Source organism: Charadrius vociferus, unplaced genomic scaffold (genome assembly GCF_000708025.1).
Source record: "Charadrius vociferus isolate BGI_N301 unplaced genomic scaffold, ASM70802v2 scaffold989, whole genome shotgun sequence".
NCBI lineage: Eukaryota > Metazoa > Chordata > Aves > Charadriiformes > Charadriidae > Charadrius > Charadrius vociferus.
The window spans coordinates 1-15,553 of record NW_009649956.1 but is presented as its reverse complement, the minus strand read 5'-3'; the positions used below and the strand labels follow the sequence as shown (position 1 = coordinate 15,553).

At 39.1% G+C, this 15,553-nt stretch overlaps 1 protein-coding gene across 1 annotated transcript in view; it reads left to right on the top strand.

The window, feature by feature from the left end:
• The window catches only part of APPL2 (adaptor protein, phosphotyrosine interaction, PH domain and leucine zipper containing 2), a gene marked incomplete at its 3' end in the record, with an annotated part of 27,972 nt that extends 13,069 nt beyond the window's left edge, over positions 1 to 14,903 (top strand). The window contains exons 5-16 of the mRNA XM_009891532.1: positions 1,800 to 1,887; positions 4,035 to 4,076; positions 4,195 to 4,253; positions 5,194 to 5,340; positions 7,599 to 7,681; positions 10,996 to 11,154; positions 12,061 to 12,249; positions 12,568 to 12,610; positions 12,688 to 12,744; positions 12,859 to 12,947; positions 14,580 to 14,732; positions 14,856 to 14,903. Of these exons, the coding sequence (XP_009889834.1) occupies positions 1,800 to 1,887; positions 4,035 to 4,076; positions 4,195 to 4,253; positions 5,194 to 5,340; positions 7,599 to 7,681; positions 10,996 to 11,154; positions 12,061 to 12,249; positions 12,568 to 12,610; positions 12,688 to 12,744; positions 12,859 to 12,947; positions 14,580 to 14,732; positions 14,856 to 14,903 (1,157 nt within the window). The remainder of the gene's footprint in view (positions 1 to 1,799; positions 1,888 to 4,034; positions 4,077 to 4,194; positions 4,254 to 5,193; positions 5,341 to 7,598; positions 7,682 to 10,995; positions 11,155 to 12,060; positions 12,250 to 12,567; positions 12,611 to 12,687; positions 12,745 to 12,858; positions 12,948 to 14,579; positions 14,733 to 14,855) is intronic.
• Positions 14,904 to 15,553: the final 650 nt, after the last annotated feature.

The window sequence follows — 15,553 nt, the reverse complement described above, 5'->3', positions numbered from 1 at the left end:
TGCTTACAAATATCTAAAGGGTGGGTTGAAGGAGGATGGAGCCAGACTGTTCTCGGTGGTTCCCAGTGACAGGACGAGGGGCAATGGGCACAAGCTGGAACATAGGAAGTTCCGTTCCAATACACGGAAAAACTTCTTTGCAGTTAGGGTGACAAAGGACTGGAACAGGCTGCCCAGGGAGGTTGTGGAGTCCCCTTCTCTGGAGATTTTCAAAACCCGCCTGGATGCAGTCCTGAGTAATGTGCTCTGGGCAATCCTGCTTTAGCAGGGGAGTTGGACTAGATGATCTCTAGAGGTCCCTTCCAACTCTGAAAATTCTGTGATTCTGTGATGGGGACACCTTATAGCGGCCTTCTAGTATCCGAAGGGCACCTACGAGAAAGCTGGAGAGGGACTTTTTACCAGGGCACATAGTGACAGGATGCGGGGTAATGGCTTTAAACTGGAAGAGGGTAGATTTAGAATAGATATTAGGAAACAAATTTTCACTATGAGGGTGGTAAGAGACTGGAACAAATTGCCCAGGCAAGTTGTGGATGCCCCATCCCTGGAGGTGTTCAAGGCCAGGTTGGACAAGGCTTTGAGCAACCTGGTCTAGTGGAAGTGTCCCTACCTGTGGCAGGGGGGCTGGAACTAGATGATCTTCAAGGTCCCTTCCAACCTAAGGTCTTCTATGGTTCTATGAATGTAGTGAGAGGAATCCCAAATGTTAACTCTTCCCTTACTCTTCCCGTGCTGCACAGCTGCTCTCAGGAAATACTTCAAAGGAGCGTTTATTGTCACAAGTCTTGTTTTTGTTTATGTGAACTACGAATAAATCAAAACCAAGAACTTTCCCAGGTACAACAGAACCATCCCATTTTGGAGCGGAAAGCCGAGAGCCTCTTTGTTCAGTTCTGTTGATCACTTTTTCCCTTGCAAGAACATGCTCCATTCCTCAGCCTCTTTATCTGTGCGTTAGCTACCCCCTGTACCTGTTTCTCAGTTGTCTGTTCTACAGGCATTGAATTTTCCTGGTTTAATTTTGTATTGTCCAGTGGGAAATACAGACTTCATCCTCACCTGCATAACTCTTGCTAGAGGCTTCCAGGATACAGCGAGCAAGCGGGCAGAAAATCGTGTCAGTGTGTGGCACACTCCCGAGTTTGTAGCGTCAGGCACTCAAGCAGTGTGATTGATGGTTGTCCTACCTGAGCCCATCTAATACTCTTAGCATGCCACTGCTGACATGAGAGCCTTGCCTTCATCCTAAACAGCGTCACACGAGTGCTTTAAAATATGTCTCGATGTGCTGAATTTTAGAGAAACACAAAAACAGGAATGGGAAACTGCTCTGAATGTAAAATATCTGAATGGCACCTTCGTTGTGTTTGCCCCGTGTTGTGGTTGTGTCCCGGGTAACCCTCATGAATGGAAAGAGATTCTGGTCATAGCAGTGGCACTGTAAACCTGTGGTGGAAAGACTAACAAAAACTGGTTAATAAAGGCTAATAACAGATTAAATCCTGTTGTGTTAAGCATTAGCATTAATGATCAAGTGAACTGCCCTAATAAAGTGTGTGGGAACAGTAAAGTGTTTGCGTCCTTGGAAAACACCAGACACGAATTAAGCATTTAGGGGAAAATCCCCATCTGTCACACATCTCTTGAGAAATGTATTTTAAGCATTATATGCTTTTTTTTTTGTCTGCTGGGCACAAATGGCAGGTGTGCTTCTTCAACAGCTGTAGGATGCTGGGGTTTTATTTATTTATTTATTTACATTGTGTCTTAGGGCATTCCTCTGTTCTCTGTTTCAGCTCAATATTCTTCATTCTGAGCTGGCAAAACAGCTTGCAGATACAATGGTTCTACCAATAATACAATTTCGGGAAAAGGATCTCACAGGTAAATTTTATTTTAAGTTTTAATTTTCCTTATGTGTTCCTTCTTGCTTATTTCATAATAAACTGAGGCATGTCATGTAATAGTTTGTTCTTTGATGATTCACAGAAAAGTTTTTTGTTGTTTTTTCTTTTTTCTGCTACAGAATTTCATTGACAGGTGCTTGCTTTTACTGAGACTTAAATAGTGCAAGTTCACCACATAAGATTTCATACACCATATGGTGCAAGTTTGAAAATACACAGCTTTGTTCTTTGTTGGGTCACCATGCTTTTACATTAGTGTAATTTTACTGTAGTCATTGATGTTATAATGGCCTAAAGAAGGAAAATGTAGCAGTGAATCCGGCTTGCAAACAGTATTTATCTCACTTCAGAAGTTTGGGTTTGTTTGAAAAGCACAAGCAATGCCTTTTTTTTTAACTTCAGAGTATAGTATATTCCCTCCCTTTTAATGATTCAGTCTGCTTTAAATCCTTGCCCATCCAAGGGTAATTCCAAGTAACCTGACTGCACAAACTTGGAAATTCGTTCCTTAAACAGCAGAGCAATAATGCAAATATTTGGTGTAATTTCAAAAGAAAGAAGTTCATACTCAAGGTCAAGGACACTCTCACCTACTCATGGAAAAGAAACATTAGTTTTTACTGAACCGTTTTCATGTTGTTTGTTTGTTTTTTAAAAAAAAAAAAAGCCCACTTCTCAACTCACTAAGCTCAGTCATGTTTATGTACTTTTTAAAGACATCATGGGATACAAAGCAACAACAGGAAAGTAGTGACTAGTTAAGGCTTCTTATATCTCTTAGCATCTAATTAGAAATTGTGGAGAAATTAATAGTTGTCTTGTTTATAATATAATGTCAAATATAAGGCAGTATTTGGATAGTAAGATCATGATTCTATAAACACTTTCCCACCTCTTTAATGTCCCTTTACTGATACAGTGCTTCTGCTCCCATCTTTATGGATTCTGCCCCCAAGTTCATAAAAGAAGACATTTAAAAATAAAAAACAATAGCAAGTGAAGCCTGCAACCAAAGCCTCAACTGCTTCATAACAAAAAATGAAAGTTTCTTCAGCTTCCCTGGATGTCAGAATCTTTTTTTGTTCTATCCATCCATCACAACTTCCATTTTTCTCTGACACAGTCTGTACAACAGCATTTTTAGTAGAGGCCTGTCCATATTGAAATTTCATCACAGGATTAAGCAAGGAAGATTAACTATGTTCTTGTTTTTTACTTTTAATCTTGTTATGTGTATGTATTGAATACTGTGGAAACCTCTGGGTACTAGTTAGTCACACCTGGGAAGAATTTCTGTCTTTCTGCATGAGAGTCATGAGGTAGTGTTCTGGGGAGAAAAAGGTGGCATGAAGTTGACTAATGTGTAGGTGGTTAGAAATAATCAGAGACCATGATGACATTGTACAATTTACCCTTATTCTTTTCACAGTTGCATAATGTCTGTTCTTGTGAATGTGCTTTCTGTGTAGCTTTTTGAGAAGGGTTTTGCCAGTTGCAGCATGCATTGGTATGGTCCCTGAGAGTCGCTTGTGCCCGACACTTGTGAAAGTTGAGTCGCCTGTTTACTTTCTCTTCCTTCTGCCTGCGTCAGAAACTCATGGCCAGTGTTTGTTACATGAGCATCGTAGCCAGCAGTCAGATGTGTTAGATATATCTTTCTTTTCACAGGGGAACTTAGCAAAAAATGTTCCACGTTGATGAAGATTCGTGTACAGGAAAGGGGCTTAGTTTATATGTCGCTGTGACTTAGATTTCTCAGTATCACATAAGTATTGTCAGGAAGCTGTTCAGAACTGCCGATCTTTTACGATAGTGGTGGGCCTTTTGTCATAACAAGCATACTCAAAAGGTGCTTCTTTGGGTAAATTATGCTGGCAGATAAGGAATCTTTTTCATAGTGATAACTTGCTCAATCAAGTAAACTCACGCGACTTAATTTGCTGTCTGCCTATTCATTTCTCTAGCAGCTGATCTGCTTTATGATTTTCAAGACAGGCACAACTCATGCATCTCTGCTTTGAAAGGATTGGAGTGACTTAGGCGTTAAATGTGCCATAAATGGTCTCAGTTGAACAAAGTGTTTACAGCTGGTTTTACTTTGAATATTTGATTTCTCTTTTCCAGAAGTAAGCACATTGAAGGATCTTTTTGGCCTTGCTAGCAATGGTATGTTTCCCTGTTTTGTTTGTTTCTAATGGTGTGCACCTGTTATCACAGAAGACATTTTTAATCTATGCACACACACATCACATTTCTAAAAAAAAATAATATTCCTTGTCTACAGAACATGACGTGTCCATAGCAAAGTATAGCAGGTTACCGAAAAGGAAAGAAAATGAAAAGGTAACGAACGTGAAAGGGAAAAGGAAAAGTTTTCATCAGCTGTTCTGTCTGCATCATTGTTCACTTACGAGCTTTGAAGAGTGCATCAGTTAAATTCCCAGTAGCTCAAGAGTACTTGTGATTTCGTTTCCAAGCAGACACAAAGCTTTCAAACATAAATTCAGCAAAGTTCTACCTGTTTTCTCCAAGTTAGGCAAGTGATCAAGTATTGTGCTGAACTAGAGCCCTTCAGATCCAGGGGAGCTCTTCAGACAGAGGCAATCCAAATCGCTATAAATAGATTTGTATAGGCCTACTGTTGTACAGCTGATGTGATGATGCTGTATCACTGGGTACAATTCATTGTACTGTCATGAAGCCTTGTGTCTGCTGTTTATAAAGCGTTCTTTTTTTTTTCTCTGTATGGATTGTCATTCCACTTACAGTATGCGTAACTCTGTTGGGATTGTTTTACATTTCTTCTTCTTTGCCCCCTGGACCACTATTCCAAAATATATCCCCGTATGCCAAAAAGTGTGTGATTGGACCTATCCTAAGAGTGCATCAGTTCTACAGGATGGTCCTTTAAAGGAAAGGCATTACAAAACAGAATATGATACAGCCTATTGTGAATTATTCACATCTGAATTCTGCACTTGCAGGCTTGTGTTGTGATCTCAGCTGCAAATCAATTTCTTGCACTGAAATCAGATCCAGAATTTTAGTTGTGGTAGTTACGTAGTTTATAGTCACAGGAGCTCCCCAAATGCTTAAGTGTCTTGCCAGAGAAGGGCTTGAAGTACGGGCTTTGGGTTTTGGATTTGCTTTCTTAGTTTCTCATCCTGCATTTTAATGTGGAGTTCTGTAATGAGAGCTGTTTAAAGATAACTTGAAAATAAGCAGTAAATATATTCATATGCACAGTAACACTTTGTCAACCTCTTTGTCAATTTTTATGCAGCTTAAGGCAGAAGTGGCAAAAGAAGTGGCAAATGCAAGAAGAAAGCAGCACCTTTCGTCTCTGCAATATTACTGTGCTCTGAATGCTCTGCAGTACAGGAAGAGAGTGGCAATGATGGAACCTATGCTAGGATATACACGAGGACAGGTATGGACAGTAAAGTGTCTGTATCACTTAGACATGTGCCTGGGAAAAGTAAAATATTGTAGTTCTGGATATTTTTTTTTTTTTTGGAGAACTGACAAATCATAACAGGGGGGAAAAAGCTTTTATTCAGCCTGCCTAGATTCTAACAACTGATTCTGTTTGTGGCAGGTAGTACGATGTTTAGATAGTCAGGAAAGACACCAATGGAGAAAAAAAAAAAAATCTAATACACTTAGAGGCAAGATCAGCTTGGGGTTAATTTTTCATGGATAAGCTATCAGTGCAGCAGCATTTACTTCCACTGTTTACTCTGTCTGCACAAACTCTCCTATGTAGCAGTTTCCTTCCTGGCACATAATGTTCAGCATACTGATGAGGAGTGTACACGATAGGGAACAGAGCATGCACTGGAGAACTGGAAGCACAAAACAGTAGAGTGGATTGAGCATAAGGCTGGCAAATCCTCTTTCTAATCTTTATTCTGCCAGCAATTTGATAGAGCTTTTCTGAAGTCTGTAAAATGCGGTAGTAGTACTGATAATCTGACTCTCCAGGATGTCAGGAGGATCAACAAACTACTATTTTCACAGCATTTGATTCTCATTACCACCCATTTTAAGGGTCTGTTGTGCTTCAACATTGATGAAAGAAAGCTTTGGGGAAATGAGAATTGGGTTATGAAAACAGAAAAAATGGATGCAGTGCTCTGTTTGAGATTGTAGCGTGGATCATCATCTCCATTGTCCTGTGTCTTTTGCACATCATGCGCCCCATATAAAATAGGTCATAAATGAGAATCCAATTACTTTCCTCACCATGGGAGTTCACATTGCTTCTCTGCTGTAGTTATACTGAGTGAAAGAACTGCATTGGTTTACTTTACTGGAAGCCAAACAGAACTTTCTTTCCTGTATTTTATCTGGCAAAACTGCCGTATCTCAGTGCTTTATGCAGGAAAGTCTTAGGTTGTCATGGGAATAACTGAGTAGCCAGAGGCTAGTTGATATTTATGCTTAAATATTATGAGCCGCCACCCTTCAGTCCAAGTATATATTTTCTTTATTGATTACTCAAGACGTGTCTCATATATCACATTTCCAACGAATGAACAGGCCATGAGGAATTTTTGGAAGAAGCGGTGGCTAATACAGGGTTTATTTATCTGAAAACTGACATGAGCATCTAAGCTAGGCGTGTCAGTCTATCATCAGTGAAATTTAGAGCTGTTCCCTCCTGAAGTAGGCTTCTGAAATAGAATAGGCAAATCATTCTTTAAGAGAGTGTGTTTTCTCTCCTCTGTCTGTAAAGGGAGTCTGTGGTCAATAACACGGTTGGAGAAATCTGAGTTACGGGTAAGAGGAATCCCACATCCCAAGGTTAGGGAAAAGGAGTGGAATCACAAGTAAAATTGGATGAAATGGCTAAAAAATTGCTTAACAGGCAAGAATATGCTTTTACATCTCTTCCTGGAGTAGTTCACTGATTTTATTTATTTTTTTAAAAAAGCATTACCTCATTGCACACATGCAGTAGCCACGTCCATGTTTCACACAGTTGCCAGTACGTCCTAACGATGGCTGTGTGCCCCCAGCAGGTAATCCAAGGTCAAGTCTTCTACACTGAGTGCTTTGCTGCTGTTGCGTGTCTGCTGAGCCATACCAGCTAAGAGACTTCATCTTCTGTCACAAAATGTGCACTTTGGCCTTAGTAGCTTTTTTTAGCTCCTTCAGTAGAACAAAATCCGTGGTAAATCTGTAGTTGATATAACCGATTGCCCTGGAGGCTTCAGCTAGCACAGTTACACTTCATCATTTTCCTGACTGACTTTGCTATAGCAGTTTAAAAATTTCCAGGTTGGAGTTGGTAGTCCACATTGGACTACTAAATCTAATAGGTGATTTGTGTCCCATTCTTTTTCATATCGTGGCATTGCACGTAATGGGTCATAAAACTGCTAGAACCCAGTTCTGCACAGTGCTGGTATGGGAGAAGGCTACCTGTTCCCTTATTTCAGTTTAGCAAATTCATTGGAAACATACCTGTCAGCAGCCAATAGCTTATGTGTGTAAAAGGGTGGAAAGTTGCAAAAGTGAGAAATATAAAGAAAGGCAACACTGCTGTTTTAACCATGTATTTCATCGTCAGGCCAAAGTATCAGTCATAATGGGAGTGCTGTTAACACAGTCCCCACAATCTGTTATTTGTCTGCTAAAGCCAAGATAATTTCCAGTGCCCTTTTTTTTTTTTTTATTTTTCAGATCAACTTTTTTAAGAAAGGAGCGGAGATGTTTTCCAAAAGAATGGACAGCTTTTTGTCATCTGTTTCAGACATGGTTCAAAGGTAACACAATACTTTTGTTTCCTTTTGTCATTCCATTGAATTCTGAGCAATAGTGCTCTAACCTTCAGCACATAACAGAGAGTGCCTCTGTTTCTTTCTCATGCTTGTATTGCATTGTTGGGCGTGTTTTGCTAAAGCAGCAGGTGGAAAGGAGGTATGTTTGTACATGTAAAGGAAATTGCTGTCTGAAATTGCTGAAACAGCACTGCAGAGCGCTGTTTTTACAGTATAGTCAGGAACTATATGCTGTAAAGTGTTCACATGATTTCTTACATCCCTGTGTCTTTTCATGGATACAAAAGCATGGAATTTGGGCTTGAAACGGGTTAACCATTTAATATAATAGAGATAAAGTACATTCTGAATTAGAGGTATTTACACTTGCTGGGTCTTCTGTAATAATACTGTACCAATAACCCATTAACCTCCCAAATTAGGATTTAGGGCCTCTAGTGTTTGATGTTGTAGCTACACAAGGCAAACAAAACTCCTTACCCTAGAGAACATATTCATTGCATCCAGTATAGACTGTATTGATCCAGTGAGTTCAACCTGCTTTGGCTAAGTCCTTATTTCAGTAAACTGCCTCACTTTTGTACTCCTAATTTTGCGATTATTTTTTCTTTCTTTATCCTCCCCTCCCCACACCCCCACTTATAGTGAAGATTGACACTTTCTTTATAATTAAGTCCCTGTAAATGTAAACTTTACATTTAAAATGTAATCATATTAGAGAGAACATGAATCACTTATTTTAAATCATCTGGAAAACTAAACCGAATCCTTCACTCTATTGCTTCATACCTTTCATATTGGACTGTATCCAAATCATTACTTATTCTGACTCTGGCAGCATTTTAAGTAATGCATACTTGTCAATTTGACAACGATGTTATAAGTAATCTCCCTGTCTGGGAGGTTCTTTCACTAAACAATTCTTTACGTCCTGTATATTTAAATTTATTTATATATCTTTTACACTCACTTCTGAAATAAATCCCTCCGCAGTCTACATAGCATTTGTACAGACTGGAGGACAGATTTTGAACCCCCTTGAAACAGTGCCCTTTATTTAGTAAGGCTAGAGCACCTTGCTTGTGTCTTAAGAGATACAGTGAGGATCCTGCCATTGGATCCTCACCACAGAGTAAGCCCTTGTTTTCCAAAGTCTCACGGATTTGAATTCTGGATAGTACACAGTAGTAAATGGAAGCAAAAATAGGCTTACCAGGTGGTTTGCTGAGTGGGGTTTTGTGGGTTTTTTTTCTTTTTTTTGAGTCTGTCACACAGAAAAGCTTGAATGTAGAACTCAAATGTAACTAGTACAGGAGTGTGATATCTTTGGAAAAACCAAAAGAGAAGCTTGCAGAATTCTGAATGACACTGTTCAGCTTCGCAATTACTGACACAGGACATGGTTTCCTGATTAAAATTACGCAGCCACTGAAAACTGCGCTGCCCACTCCTTTCCTTCTTTAGTGTTGGGATCACAAGGCCTCAGTGAGTCAGATCTGCTTGTTAATCAAGCTAAAAGCTTTTTATTTGTCAGATTTGTTTTCTTGGAACAACAAGACGATGAGACCCATTGTGCATTTACAGAATTTCAGCAGCGATGTAGGTTAAACCGATTATGAAACTGAGTCTTCATGTTTAAAAGCATTTTCATTTATACAGTGAATATTGCTAACACTGTAAAAATACATAAGAGAGGACAGATCATTAAAATACTTTCAGTCTAATTGCCACAAATGCATATAAATTCAGAATTGTCAGCTTTTCTCCCCTTTCTACCTTGGACATAAGAGAAACATGCTTTAGGAAGAGGAATCCAGTCTTGGGAACCATGAAAATGCCAGGGAAGTTTTGTCAGAAGCAATTTGTGGTGCAACAAAAATGACCGATCAAAAGTTTAATTGAAATAGCACTTATGTAAAAACTGACAGCATTGGTTCATTTTATTTCAGAATGGAATTTAAATACTTCTTATTCTGACATTTAACGATATTGTTGAAAGGCACTAGCTTGCAAAATATGGTCTAATTCAGATCTGATTATGTTACTTAGCCTTTATAACTCAGCCTCTTATATGACTTTGCTAGGTGGTAAGGTGCACACAGCTGGTCTCATTTTGGAGGTGACGTGGGAGCTTAGGAAGTCTCAGCTTTCTAGAGATGCAGAAAAGCTGGAAATAAGCTAAGGTGAAACAGGCTAACACCATGATGCAAGAGTGATTCTTCATCTGGCCAGTCAGATACTGCTTAGTGCTGACTCACCTGCAGCACTGTGTCTCTAGATGACTTCAACAGTTACACGATATCACCAATTTCTACAAAAGACTGGGGAGGAGAACAGGAGAAGAATTACGTGTAGTTGCCTTGTACGTTTCCACAGGCTTTTTGCCACTGTTAGAGACAGGATAGTGGACTACATGGATCTCTGGTCCTGCTGCGTACAGCCTGTATTATGTGCTCATGTTCTCTAAAACCGCTTGGGCAGGAAGCAGTGAGAAAGTTGCATAGGTGCAGCTATTAATTACTTTTGAAGGTATGCAGTGACAGGTATTCTTATGTTCCCACCCCATGAGTTTTCCTGGTAGCTTGGATACAGTAAAGCCTACTTTGAACTGTGCTGCTTACTAGTGTATCTATATATGCTCAGCAGTGTGAATTCATACAAGCTGTGCTTTTAGCAGCTCTCTCTCAAAAAATAAACTTAATTCTTCACTCTCAACACTTAAGCATTTTTCGTGTGCTTATTTCAGTCTTGCAAAACAATCTCATAATTCTGATCATTATCTCTCTATACTGTTTGGGGAAAGATAACTACATTGAATACAAATTGCACAAAAGAAAGCATAGCTACTGTATGAGACATACTGAAAGTAACATCTTCAAGCTGGGCTTTCAGAATAAAGAGCAAGGGGAAATCCTGGCCGTGCTTTTGCTGCCAGCCCACCAAAGATAGCCATATTTTCCTTAAACCGTTGTTAATACCTTCAGAGCATATGCATCTCTTCTCTTCAAGCACAGGTGACATTTTCTGGGAGTAGTTCCCTATTGTATGCCTCTTCCTTCCATTCTTTCCAAACTGCAATCTAGTCTTTAGAGAAAGCCCTGGACATGTAGTCTTAAACTATATTTCCTATAAAGTCTATTCTAAAAATAAAGTTTATCTTTGCACTACTCTCCAATATAATCTCAGCTGGTACTTTTTTTTCGTTTTGGCTTAAGGTGTTAGCTATATCCTGGTATAAATTGACTAATGATGGATTTGGGTTTCTTGTTGTGTTGTTGGTTTTTTTTTCTTTTTTCCAGCATACAGGGAGAACTGGATGCTGAAGCTGAAAAAATGAGGGTATCCCAGCAGGACTTAATTGCAGTCAATGAATCCGTTTACACCCCAGATTCTGATGTAACTTCACCTGCTATCAATAGAAATCTCATCCAGAAGGCTGGCTACCTTAATCTTAGAAAGTAAGAAGACTGTTGCTGCCCTGTGGTTTGCATAGTTGCTGACTAGTTGCTACACTTTTTTTCTTTTTTTAGGTTGTAAAGATTCCTCATGTTTGAGGCTCCTGAATCACTGTGGTAGCTGTGATCTTCAGCTCCTAACTGTCTCTGTGATCTTTGGAAATGTGTTTTAAAAGCTTAAACCAAATTAGAGGCATTTGATACTGTTTTCCTGAAAACAGAATTTTACTTCTGGCTGAATGTGGCTACGAGGATGATTTCCTGCATTCATGTGGCTAAAAAATTAGAAAATGATGGGGCCAATGAAGACAGTGTTTACAAAAGTAAACAGCTGTATTTTGTGGTTAATACATGTTTTCATAAATTACCTCCTTTACATAAACAAAAGCTTTATGGGCAATGCAGGTTCCTAACTTTGAATGTATACTGTGCAATCAGTTACCTCTGCAGATTTTCCAGATAAAATCTTCCATCAGCTTCTTAGCATTCTAAGAGCTGGATTACAATATAATAGGACTCCATAGCTAAGGAGAAGATGGACTCAGAGATACTACTTGCAGAAGAGACTTTTAAAAATGATGATTCTTTGTGCTGAAATTGCTCAAGCTGCTCTTCAGCTTGAAAATACTTTATTTTTCTTTAATCCATCTTAATAGTATTTCATGGCAGTTACTCAATACCAATGATTCTTTTATTCCTTAACTAGGAGATACTGCAGAGAAGGTTTTTAACTTGGAATGTCTGGAATTAGTTTAATTCTTCAGCTTTTATTAAAGATTAGTCTCTGCTAAGAATAAAGTTCGGATTAGTATCGGGATATGTTTGCAGTTTCATATATTCAGAAGTGACTTCATATATGAAATAAAGACTCATTACTATCTAGAAATTATCACTGCATCTTCTCTTTAGTAAAACAGGTCTGGTGACTACAACTTGGGAAAGACTCTATTTCTTCACTCAAGGTGGCAACTTGATGTGTCAGCCAAGGGGAGCAGTAGCTGGAGGATTGATTCAGGACCTGGACAATTGTTCTGTTATGGCTGTAGACTGCGAAGACAGAAGATACTGCTTTCAGATCACTACTCCTACAGGCAAAGCGTATGAGACAGGTTTTATTTGAGGACAGCCAGTCACACCTACCCCTTTCAGATGCTGTTTCATGTAAAATGTGTTTGCTATAATAGTAAGCCTTTCTGGGTTTCCGGAAGGGTGTTTCCAAATTAAAAGCATGTTCCTTCCCATCCTCCTCCACAACTGCCCGAACAGCACATGTGATAACCTTTAGCTGCAGTTTATTTGTGATTTTTGTTTCTTTGATGGTTAATAGGTACAACGCTTGGTGATGTTATTGTAAGACCTGGAGTGAAACAATCCTGTGTCCACTGTTAGCACTGATACACTATGTTTCTATTTTAGGGGTATAACCCTTCAAGCAGAAAGCAAGAAAGAATATGAGGAGGTAAAAATATTTTCTTAATGCTGTTACTCTTCTATACAAGTGAACTTGAAGAGTTCAATTTCATTTTTCCCTTCCAGTGGATATGCGCCATCAACAACATCTCCAGACAGATCTATCTCACTGACAATCCAGAGGTGGGACCTTCTTTCCATCTTTCACTCCCTCCCTTCCAACTTGCTTTCCCGTTGTTCTTTGCCTGGCAATGCGAAGTACATATGTAAAGGAGCTGTTTGGTCTTGTTTTCCTAGGCAGCTGCAATCAAGTTAAATCAGACAGCCCTACAAGCAGTGACCCCTATTACCAGCTTTGGGAAGAAACACGAAGTTCACCACCCCAGGTAACATTCTCACTTGCACGGACTACAGACTGTGTGCTCAGTCGTGCTCTTTTTACAAGGCAACAGTGACACGGGAGAAAGCCCGGTCTAGGCCCTGGCTTTAAAAGCCTTTGTGTTCCAGCAAATTCCTCTACTTCTGAAAGCTGTAGGAGATGCTAAATGTTGAGGGTAACGCTCATTGCTCCACATCACAGCTTTGAAGCTCCTTGCGGTTGCCATTGGGATTTTGCTGTTTCTTCAGGAAAAAACCACAATGCTTTACTTGTAAGTGCTTTGCTGTAAGGGAGTGATTTGTAATGTGGGTAACACAGCAGAGTCCCTGGTGTACATTGAAGTAAGTGTATTCTTGCATGTTACCTCAAGCAGTTCCTGTCAGTCAGTCGCAGGAATATGCCTTACACAGCTGTCAGAATAATTACTGTTGTTCTCTTGTGCTCATTCAGGTCAATCAATAAAGCTCCCCTCTTTCAAAAATTGTTACTAATGCTCTAGGATATGCTTCTATTAAAAATATATGTTTTATGTATTGTTTCTTTGTGTCCACATGATCCCAGCATCTTGCTCAGTGGGAATTCTTCAGACTTTGTCATCAGAGTTGGCTTTCAAACCCAGTGCTGGACTGAAATCCTGCTTTCAGAAGCAGAGTGAGAAATAAACTAGGGCGAGTTTGTGTCACACTGACTTCAGTGTGAAGAGAATTCTCTGCAGATTTTGTCAGAAAATTGTAAATTCTTACTCAGATATTTACTCCTAGAAATGCAAACCTTTTCCAAATCTTCTGCCTCTCAGGCCAGTGCCTTTACTATGATTTACGGTTCCCTTTATTATGATTGCTTACAGATTCTGAAGATTCCCTATAGCCATGGGGAATGCCAGTCAATTTCTTTCTGATTTTATTCACAGTATTTTATTTTTTTCCCACTTTATTCACTTTGATTACAGGTTGATATATAGAAGAGTATTACCATCTATTTCACTGGGTGAAGGAAATAGCTATTTCATTGACAAGTAATCTCCCAAGTCACTTCTACATCTGTGTGCAACCAGAAACCTTTCTAGAAATAGAAGGATGCTGCTAGTAACCCCAGCGTACCATACGTAGTGATGCCTATAGTTATGACTTCTGTAGCTATGGGAAACTTAGAATTTTATTCTCTTTGAGGAAAAAGTGCAGGAAGGAATCTGACCCAGTGTGTAACACTTCTTAACTGTCACATTCTAACAACACATTGTGGCCGGTAAGATCTTAAAACGATGTCAGGATTGCCTGTAGGCACAAGTCCAGGTCTCTGTTGTTTGAACTGATAATGCGGCTGTAAATACAGCCACTCGAGGGCAGGGGGGCAAATGGGAACCTATTACTGAAAGTCAGCCTGTGCTCAGAGTTGATCTGCATTCAGGTTTAATATACCAGCATTTACTTTTTTCCTAAATAATTTTAGGTACAAAAAAATAAAAAAGAAAATTTATTAGAGTCCTCAGTAACAGGTAGCTAGAAAATTACTTTTATTTATGTTTACGTATAGTAATTCAGTCCCGCTTTTGGATTTTTTCAATAATTTTGTCTCCCTTCCAGAGCAAAGATAGGGTGTCATTGATTGCTGAAACTTTTTTTTCTTTTTTTCACTTTAGCCAGAATGTAAAGAATATGGAAAATGATAAAATAATTCCAAATGAATCAGCTGGCATTCAAGACTCCACACAACTCATTGCTCCTGGAACACCAATTCAATTTGATATTGTACTGCCTGCAACAGAATTCCTGGACCAGAACAGAGGTGGCAGGTATGGCTGGAGACAGTGATTGATCCCTTTAACAGAGTAATTTCAAGGGACAAAATTAGGTATTGCGCCATTTGTGTGTGGTGATGAGAATCTGTAATTAGAATTTTTATTCTTATTTCATAGGCGTGCAAATCCATTTGGGGAATCTGAAGACAGCAGCAAAGATGAGGAGGAAGGTCAGTGCTTCATTTTTCCAGATAAAATTAGTCATTATTTTAGGCCTAATTTAGCTGTCAACTATCCCATGTGTCTTAGTGAAAGCACCTGACACGATAGAGCAGTGGTAACAGATCCATAGTACAGTTGAAGGTAGTTACCTTTCAGAAGCCAGTCTTTTAAACAGTGCTGCCTGTGAAAACAAACACCTTTTTCCTTGACAGTCCAAGCTGTATTCTAAATTAGGTTTATTTCAAATGTTTAAAGGCAAAATGATTCATTTTCCTTGGTTTTTGTCTTTCATTATTTTTCTTTTTCTTTGCTTTTGTTTAAAAAGTAGCTGTTGATCTTACTAGAAAGGGTTTGATGGGACTGTATTATAATTGTGCTCAAGTTCGAGGCTGCTTAGTAGCCGTTTCTTACCCACCTGTCCTCTGAAATCCACAATGTAGATCTCTCAGCATGGTACAGTTGAAGGTAGTTCCCTTTCAGAAGCCAGTCTTTTAAACAGTGCTGCCTGTGAAAACAAACACCTTTTTCTTTGACAGTCCAAGCTGTATTCCAGATTAGGTTTATTTCAAACGTTTAAAGGCAAAATGATTCAGTTTCCTTGGTTTTTGTCTTTCATTCTTTTTCTGTTTCTTTGCTTTTGTTTAAAAAGTAGC